Genomic DNA, 23854 nt, shown 5'->3' on the forward strand with positions numbered 1-23854 from the left:
AAAAAATCACACATGTATACACTAACCACTCAATAACCATCTCCCAAATTAGAATTATTGAAAAAGAAGCTAAGTTATTATTTGTTATGCATCAATTAACTTATTAAATTTTAAAGCATGCAAACTTTCAGAAAATACTAAAAGAACATGAAGATGAACCAAAAAGTGGTAAGAACAGAAGGATTGGTGTATGGTTAATTATCCCTACAGTCATGATTTGCTAAAGTTACCTCACCAGAATAAAAATGGCAAATCCTATTATTAGTTCACACCATTCTCCATAAAACAGCAGTGTTTTCCCTTTGAAACATACACACTGCTAAGCTAGAGAATGTTATGCACATATTTGGTTACCATTTGAAGCACAAGTCTATCAAGTGAGAAAAACAATTCCCATTTAGCAATGAAACACATGGCATAAATTCAGATAAATTTTCCTAGTACTTTCTTTAAATACTCACTGTGAGAATCTTAACTTCACGTCTGACACTGAGTATTGGCCTTGAAAAGGATGGCTGTAATACAAAGTTTGAGTTTAGATTATAAGTATTTCACCAGTAATGCTGCAAACAAGATTTATCACAAGGAAGTACCAGTAAGCTCACAGGGGGACTTCTGCTGGGCAGTGGTGCTCTGAACATGCTAGCAGGAAATGGGGCTCTGGTCACAGCTCTCCTCCTACAGCTATGGGGACGTAAGCTTATTTCCTCACTTGTAAAATTGGTGTTTTGTTTGTTCCTTGGGTGGGGTTTGTGTTTGTGCTACCCTGATGTTCTGACCTATTTGGTCTGGGTTGGGTCTAAGGCATCAACGTTTTTAACAAGCTCCCCAGGACAGTCAGGGTTATAGTTACTAACTTAGGCCATGATCACAGGTTATAACTTGATTCTGACTACCTATTAGTATATAAACATTTGTGGATGGATCTGTAAAATCTTGACTTCTCATTAGAAAAGCAACTCAAAATGCAGTTCTAAAAAATATATAAAAGGGAGAAAAAGTGTATGTATGTGTATACACATGCACAATCAGGCAACCTGACCAAAGTTACACTATAAAAGAAGGAGTTAGTAAATTTCCAGATTCTTACCTTATTCTCAGGGGTCTCTGTGAATGTCTAACAAAGTGACCCTAATGAAATCTATAGCTACTTATAAAAACATCAAAATGTATTCATGGCTTTTTAAATGATAAATTTGTTTACTGGCCATATTAAGCATATGTAAAACTTCTGTCTTTGTAGATTCCTGAATCACAGTTTGAAAGAACTGAGAGATTACCAAGTTATGCTCTGTATTCCTGGAAAGGCTGTGTTTAGATGAAATATGCCTGCCTGCTGCTTACTAAGGGAAATTAAGGACTACCTTCTCTGATCTTTAAGGAATTGAAGAGAAGGTTTCATAGACCTCAAATCTTACAATTAGTTGGGATTATTTTGAAATTACACCTCCTGATAACAACTGAAGGCTATCATTTCTGTTTTAAATTTAGTGAAAATAATGAAAATTGGCTGACTATAGTATCTGCATAAGCTCCTTCCCCTATATATTTCAGGTCCTTCTTCAGTCTTCTCTCCAATCTAAATAACCTCAGTTTATTTACATATTTTAAAAAGCACTATTTTACAATCCTTTAAAGCCTGTTCCACCTGAGCCTCTTATGAGGCCGTATTAAAATCTGTGGAACTGGTTCAAGTGAAAGGCACCACAGCAGACATGGCGACTGGCTAAGGGTCTGAGCGGGTCAGCAGTGCAGAGCCCTGGGGGAGGACAGATGGCCCCCGCAAACCTCCAGTGAGAGCCACCAGGCAACCCAAACACACCTCTGTTTCTCCTCATCCCTCTTCAGAATACAGACCTCGTGGTTAGCGAGGGAGAATACTGTGAACTCTTAGCTCTTTGATTTAATACTATTAAAATGTTTTGCTTTTTAATTCTTTTTTTACCACATTCGAACGTCTATGTGGGATTCTATTATAGCTCAGTATGATGATTCAGTTCACCCAAATCAGGGCTGAACCTAATCGTTTCTCTTGATAGATAATATGAAGTTTAATATGCATGTTTTCCAAAGCTCTGCTACAGTACCTTTTCCTTGCAGATGCTTCCCCAAGTTACTACGCCATAAATGCCTGGACTTCACATATTGTGGGAGGGGAAGGGAGTATCCATTTTTGCACCACTTAAATCACATCCCCACTTTAATTAAGTTAACCCTAGTTCCCAAATAATATAGTAGCCAGTCCAAAGTTGATTTTTGTCCGATTCTCAGGAAGTATAAGTTTAAAATACAAATGAAAACAAACATTCAGTGTATGTTTGTATTATAAAAATACACATCATTTTAATTCTTAATTTACAAGATAAGTTCCCAGGATGTCTTCATTATATCAGTGAGTCTCTTTCGACTCAACTCTGTTCCATTCATACAAAGATGGTATTATTTCATAGTGGCACCATTCCATAGCAAGTTTAAATGTCTTTTATGCCTATGTGGGGTAAAGTCTTTGTCCAGTCCATATTCCATACAAAGACAGGTATTAAATTTTGTGGAATTTTAGTATCTGATGTGGAAACCAGTACTGACTAGGTACCTAGGAATTCACATATCAACTTTGGTTTTTCATACTTGATGGTTTACAATAACCTCTCAGTTTTGCCTCGCGGTATTTCCTTTAAGGCTTCTATCTTGTTTGACCTTTTCTGCTGAAGTACAGATCCCAGCAACGGGAGAGAAGAGCTATCACATACTGAGCGTCACTGTGTGCCAGGGCCTCCTGTGAATACACCGAGAGCTGGGAGAAATGTCAGTGCTTCCAAGAGTGCCCGGAGATTTCTGTCTCAGAAAAGAACAGGGAAGCAGTTTTCAGCTGCTTCTCTGCATTTGGCAGCCTTTTTCATAATCTACTTAAGGAGATTCTTGAAGATATGCATAATATCATGAAAGTTAAGATGATTTTCTTTATACTGGGGACACTCTGTAAAGCAACCATTTTGTGTGTTATCTATCAATCTTCAAAGGATGTGCTTACTTTGGATTTATTTCTGCAAGTGCTGGATGCTTGTTGCTGTTCCAGACCCGGTAGTTGTGAGTATTCTTCCATGCTGTAACAAAGGTTGTCCCATAGTCCAATAATATCTTTTCATTATCTGTCAAGTAAATATTTGAAAGTTGAGCTGGACTGCAGCCAATCAGACATGTGAAGATTAACAACCAAAAAGGGTAAAGGAATGGCTTCACTGTCCTTGCTCCCCTGCTTTTTTGGGGAGAGAGCCTACCAGATGTCAGGGAACTTGGTCTAGTTTCAGAAATCCTGTTAAGAAGCTATGTGGCCTTTAGCAAGTCACTTAATCACTTTGAACTTCATTTTCCTAACCAGAAAATAAGAATATTGAGCCAGATATGTTCTAAGGTCACTTACAACTCCAAAATATTTCCACATGTTCCTTACCAAGCTTAAAAGGCATATGATTATTAGCAAAAACTATAGTCTGGACAGGGAGTAAATGTACTGATACATACATATGGAGTAGGCAAATGAGGGTTGCTAACTTGTCATAAATGTCATTTTTCTACAAGAAAAGATTAGAATGAATGCATAAATTGGATCCTTTAACCAACTTTTTCTCTTGTTTTGGGAATTTTTCTTCTAATTTGGTGATGTTCAACTCTTGAGTTTCCATGCATTTCTCAGTCAAAATACTCAAAATAAAAAGGGGATTTTCATATTTAACATTTAAAACATTTCAGCTTTATCAATATCATGGGAAACTTCAGTGCAGAGCATTTCTTCTACTTAGAATAACAGAAAAAGTTTGGAGAACTGATTAAATGTAGCTCTTCCGTCCTATATTAATTTCAAATTGCTTGCTTTGAAGATAAAGTATGACTTCTTTTGCTGAGAAAGGAGAAGAATATACATGGCTCGATATGCAGCATAAGGAAGTTCTCATAAGCATATACTCCTCAAACAATTTACTCAGTTCACTGTGCTGAACTTCCTTTAGCAGCGTGGGCCTGAGCCAGATTCCTCGGGTTTAAATCCCAGCTCACACTAAATGGATGAGGAAGCAATTTAACCTTTCTGTGTCTCATTTTTCCTCTAAAATGAAGATGACAAGGTATCTATCTCCAGGGTTATTTTGAGTATGAGTTAGTAGATGTAAAGTGCTCAAAACAGATCCCTGTATATAGTAAATGTTGGGAAAAAAAAGCTCCTATTATTAGTAACTGGGGTTTTGTCACTGGGGATTATTTCTTACTGAATGATTCTGGGTTAGGGGCTTTGATTTTGGTTTCTCAGATGCTGCTACATTTGTACAAGTGGCAGACATTAAAAAATATCACATTAACAAATAAGGACTTGCTCTACACATTTCCTTTACAACTGCACACCTAAAGTCTGGTTTAAAACTACATATATACTATGTGAAGAACTAATCTGGGAGTTGATAGTGGTGGAGTTGCGTAAAAAACTTCACTGACACAACAGTGTGAGTGAACTTAATGTCACTATAGAACTCCACACTTACACATGGTTAAGATGGCAAATCTGGGTTATGTGTACTTCACAGTTAAAAAAAAAAAGACGTCATGGCAAAGATCAAGGACAAGGAAAGAGTTTTAAAGGCAGCTAGAGAGAAAAAAGGTCACCTATAAAGGAAAACCCATCAGGCTATCATCAGACCTCTCGACAGAAACCCTACAGGCCAGAAGAGAATGGCATGATATATTTAATGCAATGAAACAGAAGGGCCTTGAACCAAGGATACTGTATCCAGCACGATTATCATTTAAATATGATGGAGGGATTAAACAATTCCCACACAAGCAAAAGTTGAGGGAATTTGCCTCCCACAAACCACCTCTACAGGGCAACTTACAGGGACTGCTCTAGATGGGAGCACTCCTAAAAAGAGCACAGAACAAAACACACAACATATGAAGAATGGAGGAGGAGGAATAAGAAGGGAGAGAAGAAAAGAATCTCCAGACAGTGTATATAACAGCTCAATAAGCAAGCTAAGTTAGGCAGTAAGATACTAAAGAAGCTAACCTTGAACCTTTGGTAACCACAAATCTAAAGCCTGCAATGGCAATAAGTACATATCTTTCAATAGTCACCCTAAATGTAAATGGACTTAATGCACCAATCAAAAGACACAGAGTAATGGAATGGATAAAAAAGCAAGACCCATCTATATGCTGCTTACAAAAGACTCACCTCAAACCCAAAGACATGCACAGACTAAAAGTCAAGGGATGGAAAAACATATTTCAGGCAAACAACAGAGAGAAGAAAGCAGGGGTTGCAGTACTAATATCAGACAAAATAGACTTCAAAACAAAGAAAGTAACAAGAGATAAGAAGGACACTACATAATGATAAAGGGCTCAGTCCAAGAGGATATAACCATTCTAAATATATATGCACCCAACACAGGAGCACCAGCATATGTGAAACAAATACTGACAGAACTAAAGGGGGAAATAGACCGCAATGCATTCATTTTAGGAGACTTTAACACGCCACTCACCCCAAAGGATAGATCCACCGGGCAGAAAATAAGTAAGGACACACAGGCACTGAACAACACAGTAGAACAGATGGACCTAATAGACATCTATAGAACTCTACATCCAAAAGCAACAGGATATACAGTCTTCTCAAGTGCACATGGAACATTCTCCAGAATAGACCACATACTAGCCCACAAAAAGAGCCTCAGTAAATTCCAAAATATTGAAATTCTACCAACCAACTTTTCAGACCACAAAGGTATAAAACTAGAAATAAATTCTACAAAGATAACAAAAAGGCTCACAAACACATGGAGGCTTAACAACATGCTACTAAATAATCAATGGATCAACGAACAAATTAAAATAGACATCAAGGAATATATGGAAACAAATAACAACACAAAGCCCCAACTTCTGTGGTACGCAGCGAAAGCAGTCTTAAGAGGAAAGTATATAGCGATCCAGGCACACTTAAAGAAGGAAGAACAATCCCAAATGAATAGTCTAACATCACAATTATTGAAACTGGAAAAAGAAGAACAAATGAGGCCTAAAGTCAGCAGAAGGAGGGACATAGTAAAGATCAGAGAAGAAATAAACAAAATTGAGAAGAATAAAACAATAGCAAAAATCAATGAAACCAAGAGCTGGTTCTTTGAGAAAATAAACAAAATAGATAAGCCTCTAGCCAGACTTATTAAGAGAAAAAGAGAATCAACACAAATCAACAGAATCAGAAATGAGAAAGGAAACATCACGACAGACCCAACAGAAATACAAAGAATTATTAGGGACTACTATGAAAACCTATATGCGAAGAAGCTGGAAAACCTAGAAGAAATGGACAACTTCCTAGAAAAATACAACCTTCCAAGACTGACCAAGGAAGAAACACAAAATCTAAACAAACCAATTACCAGCAAAGAAATTGAAACGGTAATCAAAAAACTACCCAATAACAAAACCCCGGGGCCGGACGGATTTACCTCGGAATTTTATCAGACACACAGAGAAGACATAATACCCATTCTCCTTAAAGTTTTCCAAAAAAAAGAAGAGGAGGGAATACTCCCAAACTCATTCTATGGAGCCAACATCACCCTAATACCAAAACCAGGCAAAGACCCCACCAAAAAAGAAAATTACAGACCAATATCCCTGATGAATGTAGATGCAAAAATACTCAATAAAATATTAGCGAACCGAATTAAAAAATTTATCAAAAGGACTCATACACCATGACCAAGTGGGATTCATCCCAGGGATGCAAGGATGGTACAACATTTGAAAATCCATCAACATCATCCACCACATCAACAAAAAGAAGGACAAAAACCACATGATCATCTCCATAGATGCTGAAAAAGCATTTGACAAAATTCAACATCCATTCATGATAAAAACTCTCAGCAAAATGGGTATAGAGGGCAAGTACCTCAACATAATAAAGGCCATATATGATAAACCCACAGCCAACATTATACTGAACAGCGAGAAGCTGAAAGCTTTTCCTCTGAGATCAGGAACAAGACAGGGATGCCCACTCTCCCCACTGTTATTTAACATAGTACTGGAGGTTCTAGCCACAGCAATCAGACAAAACAAAGAAATACAAGGAATCCAGATTGGTAAAGAAGAAGTTAAACTGTCACTATTTGCAGATGACATGATATTGTACATAAAAAACCCCAAAGACTCCACTCTAAAACTACTAGAACTAATATTGGAATACAGCAAAGTTGCAGGATACAAAATTAACACACAGAAATCTGTAGCTTTCCTATACACTAACAATGAATCAATAGAAAGAGAAATCAGGAAAACAATTCCATTCACCATTGCATCAAAAAGAATAAAATACCTAGGAATAAACCTAACCAAAGAAGTGAAAGACTTATACTCTGAAAACTACAAGTCACTCTTAAGTGAAATTAAAGGGGACACTAACAAATGGAAACTCATCCCATGCTCATGGCTAGGAAGAAATAATATTGTCAAAATGGCCATCCTGCTCAAAGCAATATACAGATTTGATGCAATCCCTATCAAATTACCAGCAACATTCTTCAACAAACTGGAACAAATAGTTCAAACATTCATACGGAAACACCAAAGACCCCAAATAGCCAAAGCAATCCTGAGAAAGAAGAATAAAGTAGGGGGGATCTCACTCCCCAACTTCAAGCTCTACTACAAAGCCATAGTAATCAAGACAATTTGGTACTGGCACAAGAACAGAGCCACAGACCAGTGGAACAGAATAGAGACTCCAGACATTAACCCAAACATATATAGTCAATTAATATACGATAAAGGAGCCACGGACATACAATGGCGAAATGACAGTCTCTTCAACAGATGGTGCTGGCAAAACTGGACAGCTACATGTAGGAGAATGAAACTGGACCATTGTCTAACCCCATATACAAAAGTAAACTTAAAATGGACCAAAGACCTGAATGTAAGTCATGAAACCATTAAACTCTTGGAAAAAAACATAGGCAAAAACCTCTTAGACATAAACATGAGTGACCTCTTCTTGAACATATCTCCCCGGGCAAGGAAAACAACAGCAAAAATGAACAAGTGGGACTATATTAAGCTGAAAAGCTTCTGTACAGCAAAAGACACCATCAATAGAACAAAAAGGTACCCTACAGTATGGGAGAATATATTTGTAAATGACAGATCCGATAAAGGCTTGAAGTCCAGAATATATAAAGAGCTCACACGACTCAACAAACAAAAAACAAATAATCCAATTAAAAAATGGGCAGAGGAACTGAACAGACAGTTCTCCAAAAAAAGAAATACAGATGGCCAACAGACACATGAAAAGATGCTCCACATCGCTAATTATCAGAGAAATGCAAATTAAAACCACAATGAGGTATCACCTCACACCAGTAAGGATGGCTACCATCCAAAAGACAAACAACAACAAATGTTGGCGAGGTTATGGAGAAAGAGGAACCCTCCTACACTGCTGGTGGGAATGTAAATTAGTTCAACCATTGTGGAAAGCAGTATGGAGGTTCCTCAAAATAGACTTACCATTTGACCCAGGAATTCCACTCCTAGGAATTTACCCTAAGAATGCAGCACTGAAGTTTGAAAAAGACAGATGCACCCCTATGTTTATCGCAGCACAAATAGCCAAGAATTGGAAGCAACCTAAGTGTCCATCAGTATATGAATGGATAAAGAAGATGTGGTACATATACACAATGGAATATTACTCAACCATAAGAAGAAAACAAATCCTACCATTTGCAACAACATGGATGGAGCTAGAGGGTATTATGCTCAGTGAAATAAGTCAGGTGCAGAAAGAGAAATACCAAATGATTTCACTCATCTGTGGAGTATAAGAACAAAGGAAAAACTGAAGGAACAAAACAGCAGTAGCATCACAGAACCCAAGAATGGACTAACAGGTACCAAAGGGAAAGGGACTGGGGAGAATGGGTGGGTGGGGAGAGATAAGGGGGGGAAGAAGAAAGGGGGTATTATGATTCGCATGCATAATGGGGGGGTGGGAGAAAGGGGAGGGTTGTACAACACAGAGAAGACAAGTAGTGATTCTATAACATTTTGCTGTGCTGATGGACAGTGACTGTAAAGGGGTTTGTGGGGGGGACCTGATATAGGGGAGAGCCTAGTAAACATAATATTCTCCATGTAATTGTAGATTAATGATAACAAAAAAAAAAAGGAAAGGGGGATTATTACTCCCTGATAGGATAAAACTAATCATAAATCTACGATTAAAGCATGCTTTAAAATCCTTAATTTTGATCATTTAAAGGTTGTCAGATGATCAGCTATGGAAGTACATTTTTCTGATAATATTCCTCTTAAAAAAAAAAAAGCAGTTCCTGTGTGGTCATCTCCATTAAGTTCTTCGCAATGATATAAAGGGCATATCAAAGTGTGGGCAAAGGGTTTGTTTGTGTTTATACAGAGGATCAAAGCCTCATTTGGCTACCCAGAAAACGAATTAAGATACGATATGAAAAAGAACTTCCAACATCAACATTCTCTGGAAGAGTCATTCTGGAAGATGATCATCAAAAAACTTCAACAAAGATCCTGGCGCTGTTGCAGTTGTAGCTGCATTCATTCCACCAGTTCCTGGACTTGCCATTGGAATGAAGAAGGAGATATCTAAGCTGGCCTGTGCATACAGTAAAACAACAAATTTGACTGGATCTATACTGTCAGAACTCAACCAAGAATTAGGAGAAGTGCAAGTTGCAGCGCTCCAAAATCTTGTGACTACAAACTATCTACTGTTAAAAGAACATATGGGATGTGAACAGTTCCCAGGAATGGGTTGTTTTAATTTGTCTGATTTTTCTCAAACTATTCCAATTCAGTTAGACAATATCCATCATATCATTGATAAGTTTTCACAAATGGCTAGGGTGCCTAACTGGTTTTCTTGGTTTCACTGGAGATGGCTGGTAATTGTAGGTCTGCTTTGGTTATCTAGCTGTATTCCTACTATGTTAATGTGTGTGCACAATTTAATTAGTAGTTTAAAACCTATACATGCTTATGTTACTCTACAAGAAGATATGTCAAAGAAATAATCAATCTTCCCATGTTTTCTTCCATCTGCTACTTCTATAGCTTTTCTTCTTCCTTCCTAATTACAACCCTTAAGTAAAATTCGTGCCTCATATCGAATTTACCAAGTATCATAATTCTTCCAAGTGGTAAAGATACCTCAAGACAAATGCTGGGCATAGAAGCCACAGGGCATAAATCTGCAAAGAAGTAAAAAGCTAACCTTTTCAAACAATATGGCTTCTCTCTCACTTACCAACTTTACATTTCCCTGTATGGCCCTGGAAGATGACTGGTAAGTCAGAGATGGGTAAGATCCCTAAAGGGAGGAACAACCTAACCTAAGACAGGCACAGTCGCAGGGGGGCCATCAGGTGAGAAACTGGGGATCAACAGAGGTGAGGCTTAGTACCTCACCCCCTGTTTTGAGAGAAATTTTCTGCATCTGTGGATGTTTTGTTGCCGTTGTCTAGCTTGGATTAATACTTAGTCTATAGGCACACACCTGATCATCTACATTTGCTTTCTTACAGCACTAAACTATGTTTTCTACCTTTATCTTGCATCTACCTACCACTTCAGCATTTTATTTAAAAAAATAATAATAATAAGGGAGAAATGTGGGATTCACATATAAATCAAGTATAAAAATCAAACAAATATTCATATTTGACCTGACTGTTTATAGTTCCTAATGCATGATCAAAACCCAAAGTTTGTGATGACTGCCCTTGCACTGTTCACCATGTAAGAACTTATTCACTATTTAAGAAGTTGTTCACCATGTAAGAACTTGTTCGTTATGCTTCAGAAGATTGGAGACTGTTGAGAATTAGGCTTGGGGTTGATTAATGATTGTGCATTGAGTCCCCTATACAGCATTTTATTGTTGTTAACAACCATTTGATCAATAAATATGAGAGATGCCCTCTAAAAAAAAAAAAAATCCTCAAAAAGGTGGTAGAGGTAATTTAAAAAAATGAAAAACAAAAGCTCAACACTCTTTTAACAACAACAAGCAATAAAAAAATTGAATATTTGCTAAAATATCCAGGGGGTAGCTGTCCATTGTGGGAAAGTTCATCGCAGAACCTCATGTTCTCTTTTCATACATTTTTTCCTACAGGGAGTTAGATAGTATTAATAGAGGAGTGATTTTACGTTTACTTGGTCCATTTTAATCATTGAACAGGAGTAATAGTTCTTAGAATGGGGAATAAGTCTGAGGGCTAATCACTCAGAAAGTGATTTCCAGTGACTTCTATTTTTTACATTTCTGTTTTTTCCCTTTATGTATGTACATCAGTGTTTAGCCCCTAAACACTACTAAACACTGCAATATGTTTTAATACTAAGCAGCCATGTAAAAGTGACAAAGATATGCATTTACTGTCTTGATATATATTTGTTTGTATTATAAAGAAAACCAAAGTTTAAAAAACCATTTTTTTAATGGGATCCATTTTTTTAATGATGGGATCCATTTTTGTAAAAGGAAATATATGAATACCACAAAGTAAAATCTGAAGTATATGCATAGAAAAAGGTCTTGAATAAGAGTAGTTATCTCTGTATGAAGGAGTAACAGGTAATTTTTCTAAAATGAAAATATATTTCTTATGCATTTCAAAACATCATAAATGTAACAAAATGAAAAAGTGGCTGTATGGTCCTTACCTAGCTGTAGTGTGGCAGCCAGGAGCGCGTGGATGTAGACTGCAAACTGGGCTCGGATCCATTCGTCACCTCCTTCCCAGCCTGTGCCATCCAAGAAGACATCATCCCGGTTCTCAGTCACGTGCCTCACCAGGTAATCTGCGAACCTCAGGTCTGCAGTGGTTGGATTCAGCAGCTTCCTGAGGTCTGGATCATGGATCTGGATCAGAGCTTCTTCTACCTAGAGGGCACCCAGGTACAAGTCAGAGTCTGGGCATTCATGCAGATATCCCACGTCCTACTTTAAAGAGTAACTACTGGGAAGTTGGAGCTGGAAATAAAAAATATGAACAACAGCATTCTCAAAAAGTGAAAAAGACAGATTTTTACATTGAAGTTTCTTTCTCTATTTAAAAAATGCTTATTTTTAGTTTTCTGAAAATACACACATAAATATGTAATTTTGAATTATAAAAGCAATTTATGTTGATTATAAGTATTTGGGGAAATAAAGATGTATAATAAAAATCACCTTTATCACACAACCACAAATGAATAAAATTAGGGTTAATTCCTAAAAACTTGTGAGTACAGATACTTTGGAATATTATTATATAATATTTGATATACAGAGAAATATCTGTAACTTATAGGCTAGCTTTGAAGTATAATAATAAAACTCATGATCTTGCCAACCAACTTTAGAACTAGAATGTAACCAATAATGTTAAAGCAACTCTGTCCTCCCCATCTGTATTCTCCTGCCTTGGAAGTTCTGTATGTACTTTTCTTCAAAATTGGAATAAACATAGCTTTGAATCCCATATTTTTCACTTACATTTCCCCAGGAAGCACATTTGGTACTTTCTGTTAGAACCTTAAAAAACCTTTGGGTGGCTGAAATTTCTTTTTAATTACTTCAATTGTGAAACTGAACACCTATATATGTGTTTATATCCTGCATATATCTTATATCCTGCTAAGGTGTCAAATATATATCTCTTCCTCTTGATATCAAGTGCATATTAAACAGGCTAGAAGTATTTATTTAAACAATAAATAATTTTTATTATGACATGGTAGTAGAATCAGGTTGCCTGGGTTGTGATCCTGGTTTATCCATTTAACTAACTGTTTGATCTCTCTGTTCCTTAGCTTTTGGAGGTGTGGTAATAATACCTATCTCACCAGCTGTTATGAGAATTAGTTAATATATGTAAGGCATCATAATGCCTGGCACAGGAAGCAACTGTCACCATTATTAGTGTTATTATTAACACTAATAATGTTATCCCTTTTGCTAGTCCATGTTCTTCACTGCATCTGGGAAGTGTCATGCTAACAGGTGGCTGTTAAGCACTTAGTATGGGAGAGAAGACTTCAAAATATTGGAATATAGGTCTAACAACTTGGTTTTATTCTTATTTTTGACAATTATGCCCTTATAATTCCATTTAAATAAAGAAAACAGAGACCAGCAGTGTCAAGGACAAGTACTCATACATAAACTTACTTCCACAATGGCATCACTGAGGTGTTTCTGTTGTCGAAAAAGGATGTTAGTAGCTCCAGCAACGAATCCCCGAACAGTGACATCAGAGAGAAGATGATGCTGCTGCAACGCCATGTAAGGCAAACACAGATATCCCTATGAATTAAAGGAGTATTAGAGGAATACAAATTAGAGGAATAAAGAGTATTAGAAAAGTAACAGAACAGCTACCTCTCTCTTCAAGCCTAGAGAGCTGATAGGAGGAAAAGAAACTCCCCATCTTCCACTACACCCACTCATCTCTAATGCAGCTGAGTTTTGACTCATTGCAATAATATTCCAGGGAAACCTCAGGTCCTGACTGCAATAAGTACCGTTAATCACCAACCTTTATAAATAAATGGCCAGATCCTGGCAAAGATGTCTAACATGAAGATTGTCTTACTTGATTTATTTTCAGTTCAACTTAAAACCCTCCACAGTAACTAATGAACTGGACTTTTTCATTTAGGAAATGAAGCATTAGGCCCATTGTTGGGCTTAATACTTAGTATTTCTATATTGTTTAATAGAAAGCTGTTAGTTCTTCTAGTAAAAATTTAAAACACATGCATCTGCACATATATACATAACAGTACACCAAGTACGATGATAAGAATATCAAAGCACTGCATAGCATTTGTTGTATTGTCCTCTTGTTAAAAATCATGCAAAAATATTTCAAGATATTTGTTACTAAATGTGTAAAGCAAAATGAAACTAGAAGTGGCTGTGTATTTAATTAATTTCCATTTGCATTTTATTTGGAAATACCATTGTCCTGAATATTACAGCTGAATTTCCAAACCACAGTTCAGTGCACAAAATGCAGCTTTTTCCTGAGAATAAAGTACTAACACTGGAATGACGCATTGAGGGAGGAAGCGGAATTCTGCTGAGAGATTCTAAATCAAGACAGATTTTTAACAAGTGGCACAATTTGTGTGTGAGGCCAGGATGGCAGACTTGTGGAACACATGAACTTGCTCTCAATCTCAAGTTCTATGACAGTTTTATTTATTTTTACTTATAAAAAAACAGAAACAGAAAAACTGAACTTATCTGGATGATAATCTTATTTACACCATGAGATGAATTCCTCTGAAGGCAGGAGCTATCCCTTTTGCTAGTTCATTTTCTTCAGTATATCTAGGATGTACTTTGTACTGACAGGTAGTTTTTAAATACCTAATATGGGACAGAAAACTTCCAAAAGCTGGAATGTAGGTCTAATAACTTGGTTTTACTCTTACTCTAGACAATGTCTTCCTCTGCTTGATAAACTGCCCAAAGAAGCTGCAAAAATAAATCCATGGCTATGCATTAGAGACACTCAGCAGAGTGCTTCTCAAACCATCCTTCTGTGACTAAAGGCTGAAAGGACCCCTGCCCTCACTCAGAATCACTCAGCCAAAGTGGCTCATGCAAAGGGCTTGTGGCTCATGCTTTACTATGTGTGTTATGTATTTAAAAGGAAGACCCTTCCTAACTACCTGTTTTAAACATAAATAATTACAATACTGAATGCTCTTTCACACTCAATGTGGATCCCAAAATACCCACTTCAACTGCAATTGAGAATCCTTCTTAGTCACAGAAGTGCTGTAAATAGCAACAGCACCTCCTTTGTTGCCAGATAACAGAACTATCGATCACCACAGAAGATTTATATTGCAAAACAGTAGTAAGAACTCTGCATAGTATTACATTTCATAATTGATTGTGTTGGAGAAGAAAAGTGTATTCTTGGCTAGGTCTGTAACAGCACTGAATTCTTGGCTAGGTCTGTAACAGCACAGAAACTAGAAATTGTTTGAAAATGTCAACAGTTCAAAGCTTTTTAAAATTATCAAAAAATAGATTCTCTAAAAAATTGTGTGTGTATATATATATATATACACAAATACATAAACTCTTCGACCCTGCATTCTACTTCCTGTAATTTATCCTACAGATAGACCTGCTCATGTGTGAGAATAAAAAAAAAAAAAGCTATTTATTTCAGCATTATTTATTACAGTGGAAGACTAGAATCCTAACCAATCATGAATGGGAAACTTAGTAACTGTTCATATAGTGGAACACCCTACAGTGATAAACAGGGATTAAGTTCACCTCCAAGGAATATTTAGTAAACACGAACAAGGGGCATGAAGATGGGTACAGTCTGCTCCCATTTGTGTAAAAAGGGAGAGGGGAAATATCTATGCATTTGTTTATGCATAAAATACTCCCAGAAGGAACAGAAGGCATTGATAATGTTGGCTGCCACCAGAGAGGGCAACTGAGCAGCAGGGGATGGAATGAGTGGGAGACTTTTTATTATACAGAGAAGCTTTGGAACCTTTTGAATATTTAACCAAATTTATCTTGAGTTTAAAGGTAATCCTTATCAAAATCTCAACCTGTGTGAGTGAGAACTTATGTTGATTCTAAAAGTGATGTGGAAATGCCAATGGCTAAGACAGTCTTGAAGAATAATAGGAGGGGAAGCCTTTTCTCTGCTGGACATGATATCCATGGTAATTCACTCAGTGTAGCACTCCCCACAGATAGGCAAACACGCCAATAGAAGAACAACAAAATGAGTCCAGAAACAGACTACCTTCCTCAACCATACACAAAAATAAAGTCCAGGTAAATAAAAACCAAAATGTGAAGGTCAAAATTATAAAGCTTTAAAAGATAATATAGGAGATTGTTTCCATGACCTTCCGGAGGGGAGAATTTTTTGAGACCCACAAAGTACTAACTGTAAGGTTAAAAAAAAACTAATAAACAGAAATGGTATCTAGAACATATACCCACAAATCAGTGACAAGGGAGACAATTCAAGAGCTTTGAACAAATAGAACACCAAGGGATATCCAGATGGCTAACAAGATTATGAAAAGATGCTCAATCTCTACAGTGATTACTTTATATTCACCAGAGTTCCATTTATGACCACACTCAACTCATTTCACTAAATAATAAAAGTTCCCTTACAACTGGAAAAGAGGAGGGGGGAAGCTGACTTGTGAGATTCAAACAGGCCGGAGCCCTAACTCCCAGGGCTGTAAGCTTTGCTGGCCAGTCCTGCTCTAGCTGCTCTGCCCCAGTGTGCAGCCCATACCAGAACTCTTTCAGTGATAAGATAGAAAGATTTAAGATCAGGGTAAAATGGAAGAAAAGCCCTCAGGATTGTCTTTTCACATTTGAACACAACAGCTACCCCAACTTCCTCTCAACCTTTTTTCCCATTTCCCTCATTCTCCTTTTTTTGCTAATAAAGTGGAAATACATGTCCAGTGGAGAATACGTACATTTTCTAATTGTCCTTCTCCTCTGGTTCCTTCACTCCCGTCCCTATACCTTATGGGTTTTGTACCTGAAAGCTGCCTCCAGACCCATCTCCTCTCCCTCGGCACCCCAGCTTATTTCCTACACTTCCTACAAAGTTCTCAGGAAAGATTTAAGCATATTTTAGAATCTGGTGTCTACAGCATTTATATAGTAATCCTCATCTCTAACACAGACATGAAAGCCATCATCCTCAGGCAATTCTACGTACCAGAGAGAAGACTAGAGAGCTGGAGAGCTGGGGAATCTCTTCCAGACAAAATGCTTTCTTAAATAGAAATCTGTCTCCACATGCTTACTGAACCAGGGATCATTTAGCTTATTATTCTCTTCAAAGCTCACTACCCTACTTCAGCAATGTTCTCCACTCATGTAAGCTTCTTTCCAGCTTTTTGAAACTACTTTTCAAGATGTTTTGCTAACCCAATTCCTTCTGTACAAGCATTTTAAGACCTTCAAGAGAAAAAAAAGCCTAAAGACAGTTCACTTTTAAGAATACTTCACATTCCAAAGTTACTAACATGAAAGATTTGACATTTGCATTTAAAACTGTGAGAAATCATATTTTAACCAGTACATAATAAAATAAAACCAAAAAGAAAAATGCTTTATTTACTGTAATGATGGATGGAAAGCCCATCATATATTCAGCACTGGTATAAGGCACACAAATAAAATATTCTGCCAAACACTGTTTATTAAGAGCACACATAATACATGTTTACACTACTTTAACTCAGCAACCTCAAAGACAAAAAACAAAATCCCTCCGCAGTTAATCTCCCTCTTGATTATCTTCACAAACATACAAATTTAAGGGTGGGTGGGTAAAACAGCAAAGTAAGGGCTCCAAAAAGTATATGCAGTCGACTACCACACGAGTTCAGAGAAACCATAATTTAGGGCTACTGACTAACCCAGCAGATTGAGAGCCCTGAGTTTTCTCCACAGGTTCCTAAATCTCAGTTTTAAGAAACTGCAATAGTTCAATCATTAAACCAATTAAGATAGCTTCAGAATCCCCCAACAGGCCACAGAATGAACACAGACAGCATTCTGTGTTACCTGCTCAGTAAGTACTTATTACTGGGGCAAGGGCTTCTTGTGCAGCTGGATATACCAGGAAGAATGTATGGCAGAGTACAGCACAGGAAGAAGTACATGTTCAAGTCAACGCTATCCTCCTACTTTCTTTTCCACATAAAGTTTTACTTCATGCATGAAGGATGGTATATAGAGAAAAACATAAAACTTTGTTCTAGTTACAGTAAAGATGTATTTGCTTTTCATGGCAGACTGCGAAATCACGGGTGCAGGCATTCAGAACACAGTATGATGCCCAGGCACACAGCAAGGCCATAAACGCTTGCTGATGAGGGGATGAAATGGAATTTCTCTTCGTTTATTCCATTTTGAAAAATAATTCACAAATGGCAATAAAATAGTTTTTCCTGAATAAAATGAAAAATTAGAGAATCCAAATAATGTAGCTACTAGAATCTAAATGTATTAATGGCAATGACATAAAGAAATGATATCCTAGGATGTTAAGATCCTGAGTCAAAGATTCAATTTGATTTATTATGTTGTGTTTAAGTTATTTAAAAAAATTACAAATACATTTTGAGTATTTTTTTCATACCTAAAATGTGTTCAACACTAAAAGTTAAATTCTAAAGGGAGTTTATCAGATTCTTTAAGGGCCTCAATAAAAGATATTGAACTTTACCTTTGTGAAGATGGCCAGGGGCATGCCATACTGGTCCTCTTCCAAGCCGGAAATCAGCCCTGGTATCAACACCACCTGGCCTGTGTTAGCTTGAGGTTGTACCGTAATCGGAGGACTGTCTGAGGGCACAGATTCCTTCAGTAATGAGTCTGTCTGTTCTGACCCCACCTGTTCTCGTTCTTTTAACGTGGGGTCCTCTAAGATACTAGGATCCAAGGTCTCCCAGTCACTTTCTGAAGACTCTGGAGATGGGCGAGAAGGAGGTTTCAAATATTGATTGGTATCATTGGATTCCTGTCCTTTCCTGCTCTCATCTTCTACTTGGAACAAAGGTTCTTCAGTCTTGATGGCAGAATCTTCTCCATGGTTTCCTGTCATGATTTTCTTGACCATTCCCAAGTCAGTATTTGAAATGTCAGGAGCAGACACAGAAACAAAATCATCTACAGGGGGATTGTTTTCTTCAAGTCCAGCATCTTCAGACATACTCTTTCGGGGTCTGTACTGAGAAGAGTCACTGAGACCATGCTCAATCATGCCTAAAACATACAACATTGGAGAACAGTTTGGCTTATAATAAGGTGGAAGAAAATAAAAGTTGTATATTCTGTTCTAAGTAGTGGAACTCACCTATAAAAATTTTAATAAGCTATGCTTGCACAGATATTAAAAAAAGAAAATCTCAGAGAAAAAGAAACCTATACTGCCTAAAGGAAAATGTCATATTAAAATAGAAATGTTAATCTTAACGAGTTTATCTTTGAAACTTTTATCATTGAAAATTCCAGTACAAGTTAAAAGAAAAAGTAGATATTGCTATTTTCTTACCTGGAAAAAGGGACAAGACAGTCATCAGTGAGCCCACCAATTTGTTTACTGGAGAAATATAAAAGAGAACCTGAAATGGATTCAATCAAAATTAGAAAATCCATGAGTCCAATGATACTAAAAAAATGTGGTGGTGGGGGATAAGAGTTAGGGGGAAAACTTTTCTTTACAGAAGATTAACAGCTAATAAGTACAGAATGAATGATTAAGAATTAGAGATCAACCAATACCCACCAAGATTCAGGTAAAAATTACCAATGGATGCTACAACTATTGTGACAGGACTTGAACAGACATTTTTCCTAGGAAGATATACAAACAGCCAACAACAAGCACATGAAAAGGTGCTCAACATTACTAATAATTAGGGAAATGTTAATCAAGACCAGGAGATACCACTTCACAACTATTAGGGCGGTACCATCAAAAAAGCCAGAAAATAACAAGAGTTGACGAGGACATGGAGAAACTGTAGCCCTTGTGCACTATTGGTAGGAATGTAAAATGGTGCAGCTGCTATGAAAAACATATGCTTGTACCTTAAAAAATTAAAAATAGAATTATCATATGATCCAGCAATCCCAATTCTGGATATATGCCCAAAAGAAGTGAAAGCAGGTTCTTGAAGAGATATATGTAAACTCATGTTCATAGTAGCATTATTCATGAGCCAAAATGGTAGAAGTAACCCATTGATGGATAAAGGGATCAACAAATGGGTATGTATGTACAATGGAAAATTAATCAGCATTAAAAAGGAAGAAAATTCTCACACATGTTGTACATGGATGAATCTTAAGGACATCATGCTAAGTGGAATATGCCAGTCACAAAAAATTAAATATGGCATGATTCCACTTACATGAGAAACCTAGAGTAGCCAAATTCATAGAGATGGGAAGTAGAACAGTGGGTGCCAGAGGTTGGGGGGAGAAGAGAATGGGGAGTTATTATTTAATGGATAGAGAGTTTGAGTCTTGCACAAAGAGTTTTGTGGATGGATGGTCATAAAAGCACAATGTGAATGTGCTTAATACCACTCAACTATATAGTTAGATATGATTAAGATGGTAAATTATATGCTATGTGTATTTTACAACAATTAAAAACTTTTTTAAAAGGTTGAAGCATACTAATATATATTAGATTCATTTTTTTTAAATTTACTTTTTTCTGTATGAAGAAGGAATACACATCCATTGCAGAAAACTAGAATATGAAAAAGTATTTCCTTCTTAAAAATAAAAGCTGTATTCTTGTCAACTGTTAATGTCTTTTCTTCCAGTCTCTTTCCAATGAATATATGTTATTTATAAAAATAGTTGGACCAACCTTTTTCACTTAACATTCCATGAAACATCTTTATGACAATTAAAAAAACCCTCAGAATCTTTTTGCTGACTGGAATTATATACAAGATAAACCATTACTAAGTTATTCACTGATAATTCATTATTAAAAATGATTCTGTGATAGAATCTCTTAGAGCTTTGTGTCCAACTCATATTAGTTCTAAGGGAAGAATAACTGGGCCAAATAATAAGCATTTTTAAGGTAATGAAACATTCTGGACATTATGAATGGCTGACTCTCCAAAATCCATTCCACCTCTGTATTCCAATAAAACTTTATTTACAAAAACAGGTGGTGGGCCAGATTTGGCCCTGGGGCCTAATTTGCAGATCCTTAGCTTAATCTCTGATCAAAATATTTGGCCTAAAATTATGGCAATCCCTTCCCTTTGTACTAGATAGTGGTATGGAATCCAAGCTTAAGCCAATCAGTATAGGCATTTCTTTAGCAACAATATTGGTTCAGAACAGGCACATGGCCTCATAGGTGCAAACAAATTAAAAGGAGGAATTCTTATAACAAGGTTTGGGAAGAGGTATTATTTCTGCCACCAGTTATAACTGAGGAGGCATTTAGCTCAATTATTGTTGGCAGTTATCATACTCTATAAAGGGTACCAGGTTTAAGATAAAGTTAGCACCAAGGATTCCAGAGCAAAGAGATGAGAAAAAAACTAGGTACTTTATTATACTGTTCAATCATTCAGTCAAATAATCTTGATGTTTGAAGTGAGCCAATGTATTTCCTTACGATTTAAGTCAGTTTAAATTGGTTACCTCTGTTACCTGCAGTCAAAACTATCCTGGGGTCAGGAGACAGGCAAAATAGGTGAAGGGGATTAAAGATTAAAAGGTACAAACTCCCAGTTATAAGTAAATCATGGGGATGCAAAGTATAGCATAAGGAATATAGTCAGTAATACTGTAAATAAACTCTGTATGGGGACAGATGGTAACTATATTTATCATGATTTTTACTTTGTGATGTCTAATCATTATGCCATACATCTGAAACTAATATATGGTATGTTAACTATATTTAAATTAAAAAACAACAATCATTCCGCTAGTTGAATATACTATCAAACTGTTTACAGAAAGACTGCATGAATTTATTCTATGGTAGTAGACAAGAATATGTGTTACAGCTCACCACATTTGATAGGCAAAATGGTCTTAATTTATACTTCATCATTGATTTTATATAGTATTTAAGAAATGTCAGTAATGTTAAATATTCCATCTCTTCCAATCTCACCTTTTTTTCAAGAAGAATTAGTTTAAACAGGATTAAGACCTGAAGAAAAAGAGAAATATTGTATTAAAATAGGAAACTCAACCCTAATACTCATTTGCCTTTTCCCCCTCTCAAACATAAGTATATATATTTTTAATCAATACTAAATAACAGGGCTTTAAAAAAATACATAGAAAATTATGAGCTTACATTGAGAAATTATGTGTCCCCTAAAAAGAACCTCTTAAATCTCTAACAAATTGTGTGTTTTGTAAAGAATAGTGCCATTTTTTGCTTAAAATCTGCAAGTTTCTTAAAGGGCAGGACTATTCATTTATTTTTGGATGTCCAGGGCATTGATAGAGCAGATAAGAAATGCTTGTTAAATGAATGATCAATGTGTGTATATCCTAGTCAACATATATGCTTTAATAATAAAGATCAGAAGGCACAAGTACAGGTATTTTACTGGAAAAGTGTTCCAACCTCAATGCAACCTATAAAATATCTAGAACATGTTTTTTTCTACTCTAATTTCATGATAGCTGAAATTACAAATATGGGAAAAAGTATCCTATCCTGTGCAGACAGTATTTATATACTTTGAGAAATTTCTATCATATAATCACCACCAATACTTTCAACTTTGTATTGTTATGAGAGCTGTTTCAAAAGAACCAAACACAGTTATGCAACAATCCTGCACTTGACCATGTAGCACATGAAGTTTGTCCAGTTAAAGGGGGAGGGGTTGGGGCAGTTGTGGGAGATAAATGGAACACAAGAATTTGCAATCACAATATAAGCTGGTCATGAGGACTGTTGAACCACTGTGATGTACACTTGAAATCAACATAAGATTGTATGTTAATGATACTCAAAAAAAAAGGTGAAAGAATGAAATCAGACCCTTATCTTACACCACACACATAAATCAACTCAAAGTAGATTAAAGACCTAAATGTAAGATCTGAAACTGTAGAACTCTAGAGGAAAACACAGGGGAAGAACTTCACAGCACTGGCCTTGGCAGCCATTTAATGAGTATGACACCAAAAACACAGGCAACAAAAGCAAAGATAGATGAGTGGAACTGTGTCAAACTAAAAGCTTCTTCACAGCAAAGGAAAAATCAACAGAATGAAAAAGACAGCTACAGAACAGGAGAAAATACTTGCAAAGCAATCTTTGATGAGATTGATGAAGTTTCAATGTCCAAAATATATAATAAGCTACAACTCAGTAGCAGAAAAACAAATAACCCAATTGAAAACGGGGAAAAGAACTTAAATAGGCATTTCACCAAAGAAAAGCTCCGTAAATGGCCAAAGGCATAGGTAAAGGTTCTCAACATCACTCATCATGAGGGAAATGCATATCAAAACCACAATGAGGTTATCACCTTACACTTGTTGGGATGGCTGTTACCAGGAAAAGAAAAGATAACAACTGCTGGCAAGGATATGGAGAAATTGGAGCCCTCATACTGCTGTATTCTTAAATTGGAATGAAAATAGTGCAGCTACAATGGAAAACAGTACGGAGGTTCCTCAAAAAGTTTAAAGTATAAGTCCCATATTATCCAATAATCTTACTTCTGGCTATATATCCAATAGAATTAAAATCAAGATCTTGAAGAAATATTTGCACTCTTTACGTTCACAGAAGCATTAGTCAAAATAACCAAGGAATGCAGACAGCTAAATGTTCATTAACAGATGAATGGATGAAGAAAATCTGGTGTGTATGCATATATACACACACATATACATATATATACAATGGAATATTATTCAGCCTTAATAAAGAGAAATCCCACCACATGTAACATGAATGAGCATAAATAAGTGAATTAAGCCATCACAGAAGGAAAACACTATGATTCCACTTGTATAAGGTAGCTAAAAGAGTCAAATCATAGAAACAGACAGTAGGATGAAAGTTGCCAGGAGCTGGGGGGAATGGGAAATGGAAGTTGTTGCTTGACAGCTGTTAAGTTTCAGTTATGCAAGATGAATAAATTCTAGAGATATGCTGTAGAGCAATGTGCATATAGTTAGCACTTCAGTATTGTACACTTAGAA

General features: G+C 36.4%; 1 protein-coding gene across 4 annotated transcripts in view; it reads right to left on the minus strand.

Annotated features, from left to right (window-relative positions):
- The window catches only part of AVL9 (AVL9 cell migration associated), a 73795-nt gene that overhangs the window by 15877 nt on the left and 34064 nt on the right, over positions 1 to 23854 (minus strand). For 3 of the 4 annotated variants that reach the window (XR_012132211.1, XM_073238631.1, XM_073238630.1), the window contains exons 8-14: positions 21792 to 21830; positions 19182 to 19251; positions 18354 to 18892; positions 13265 to 13399; positions 11773 to 11992; positions 3032 to 3149; positions 462 to 515 (exon numbers count right to left, since the gene is read on the minus strand). Coding sequence is in view for 3 of the 4 variants with exons in the window: in XM_073238631.1 (XP_073094732.1) it covers positions 462 to 515; positions 3032 to 3149; positions 11773 to 11992; positions 13265 to 13399; positions 18354 to 18892; positions 19182 to 19251; positions 21792 to 21830 (1175 nt within the window). In the remaining variant the exon portion in view is untranslated. The remainder of the gene's footprint in view (positions 1 to 461; positions 516 to 3031; positions 3150 to 11772; positions 11993 to 13264; positions 13400 to 18353; positions 18893 to 19181; positions 19252 to 21791; positions 21831 to 23854) is intronic. The other variant, XM_073238632.1, reaches the window with a different exon arrangement.

Source organism: Manis javanica, chromosome 6, assembly GCF_040802235.1.
Source record: "Manis javanica isolate MJ-LG chromosome 6, MJ_LKY, whole genome shotgun sequence".
Classification (NCBI taxonomy): Eukaryota; Metazoa; Chordata; class Mammalia; order Pholidota; family Manidae; genus Manis; species Manis javanica.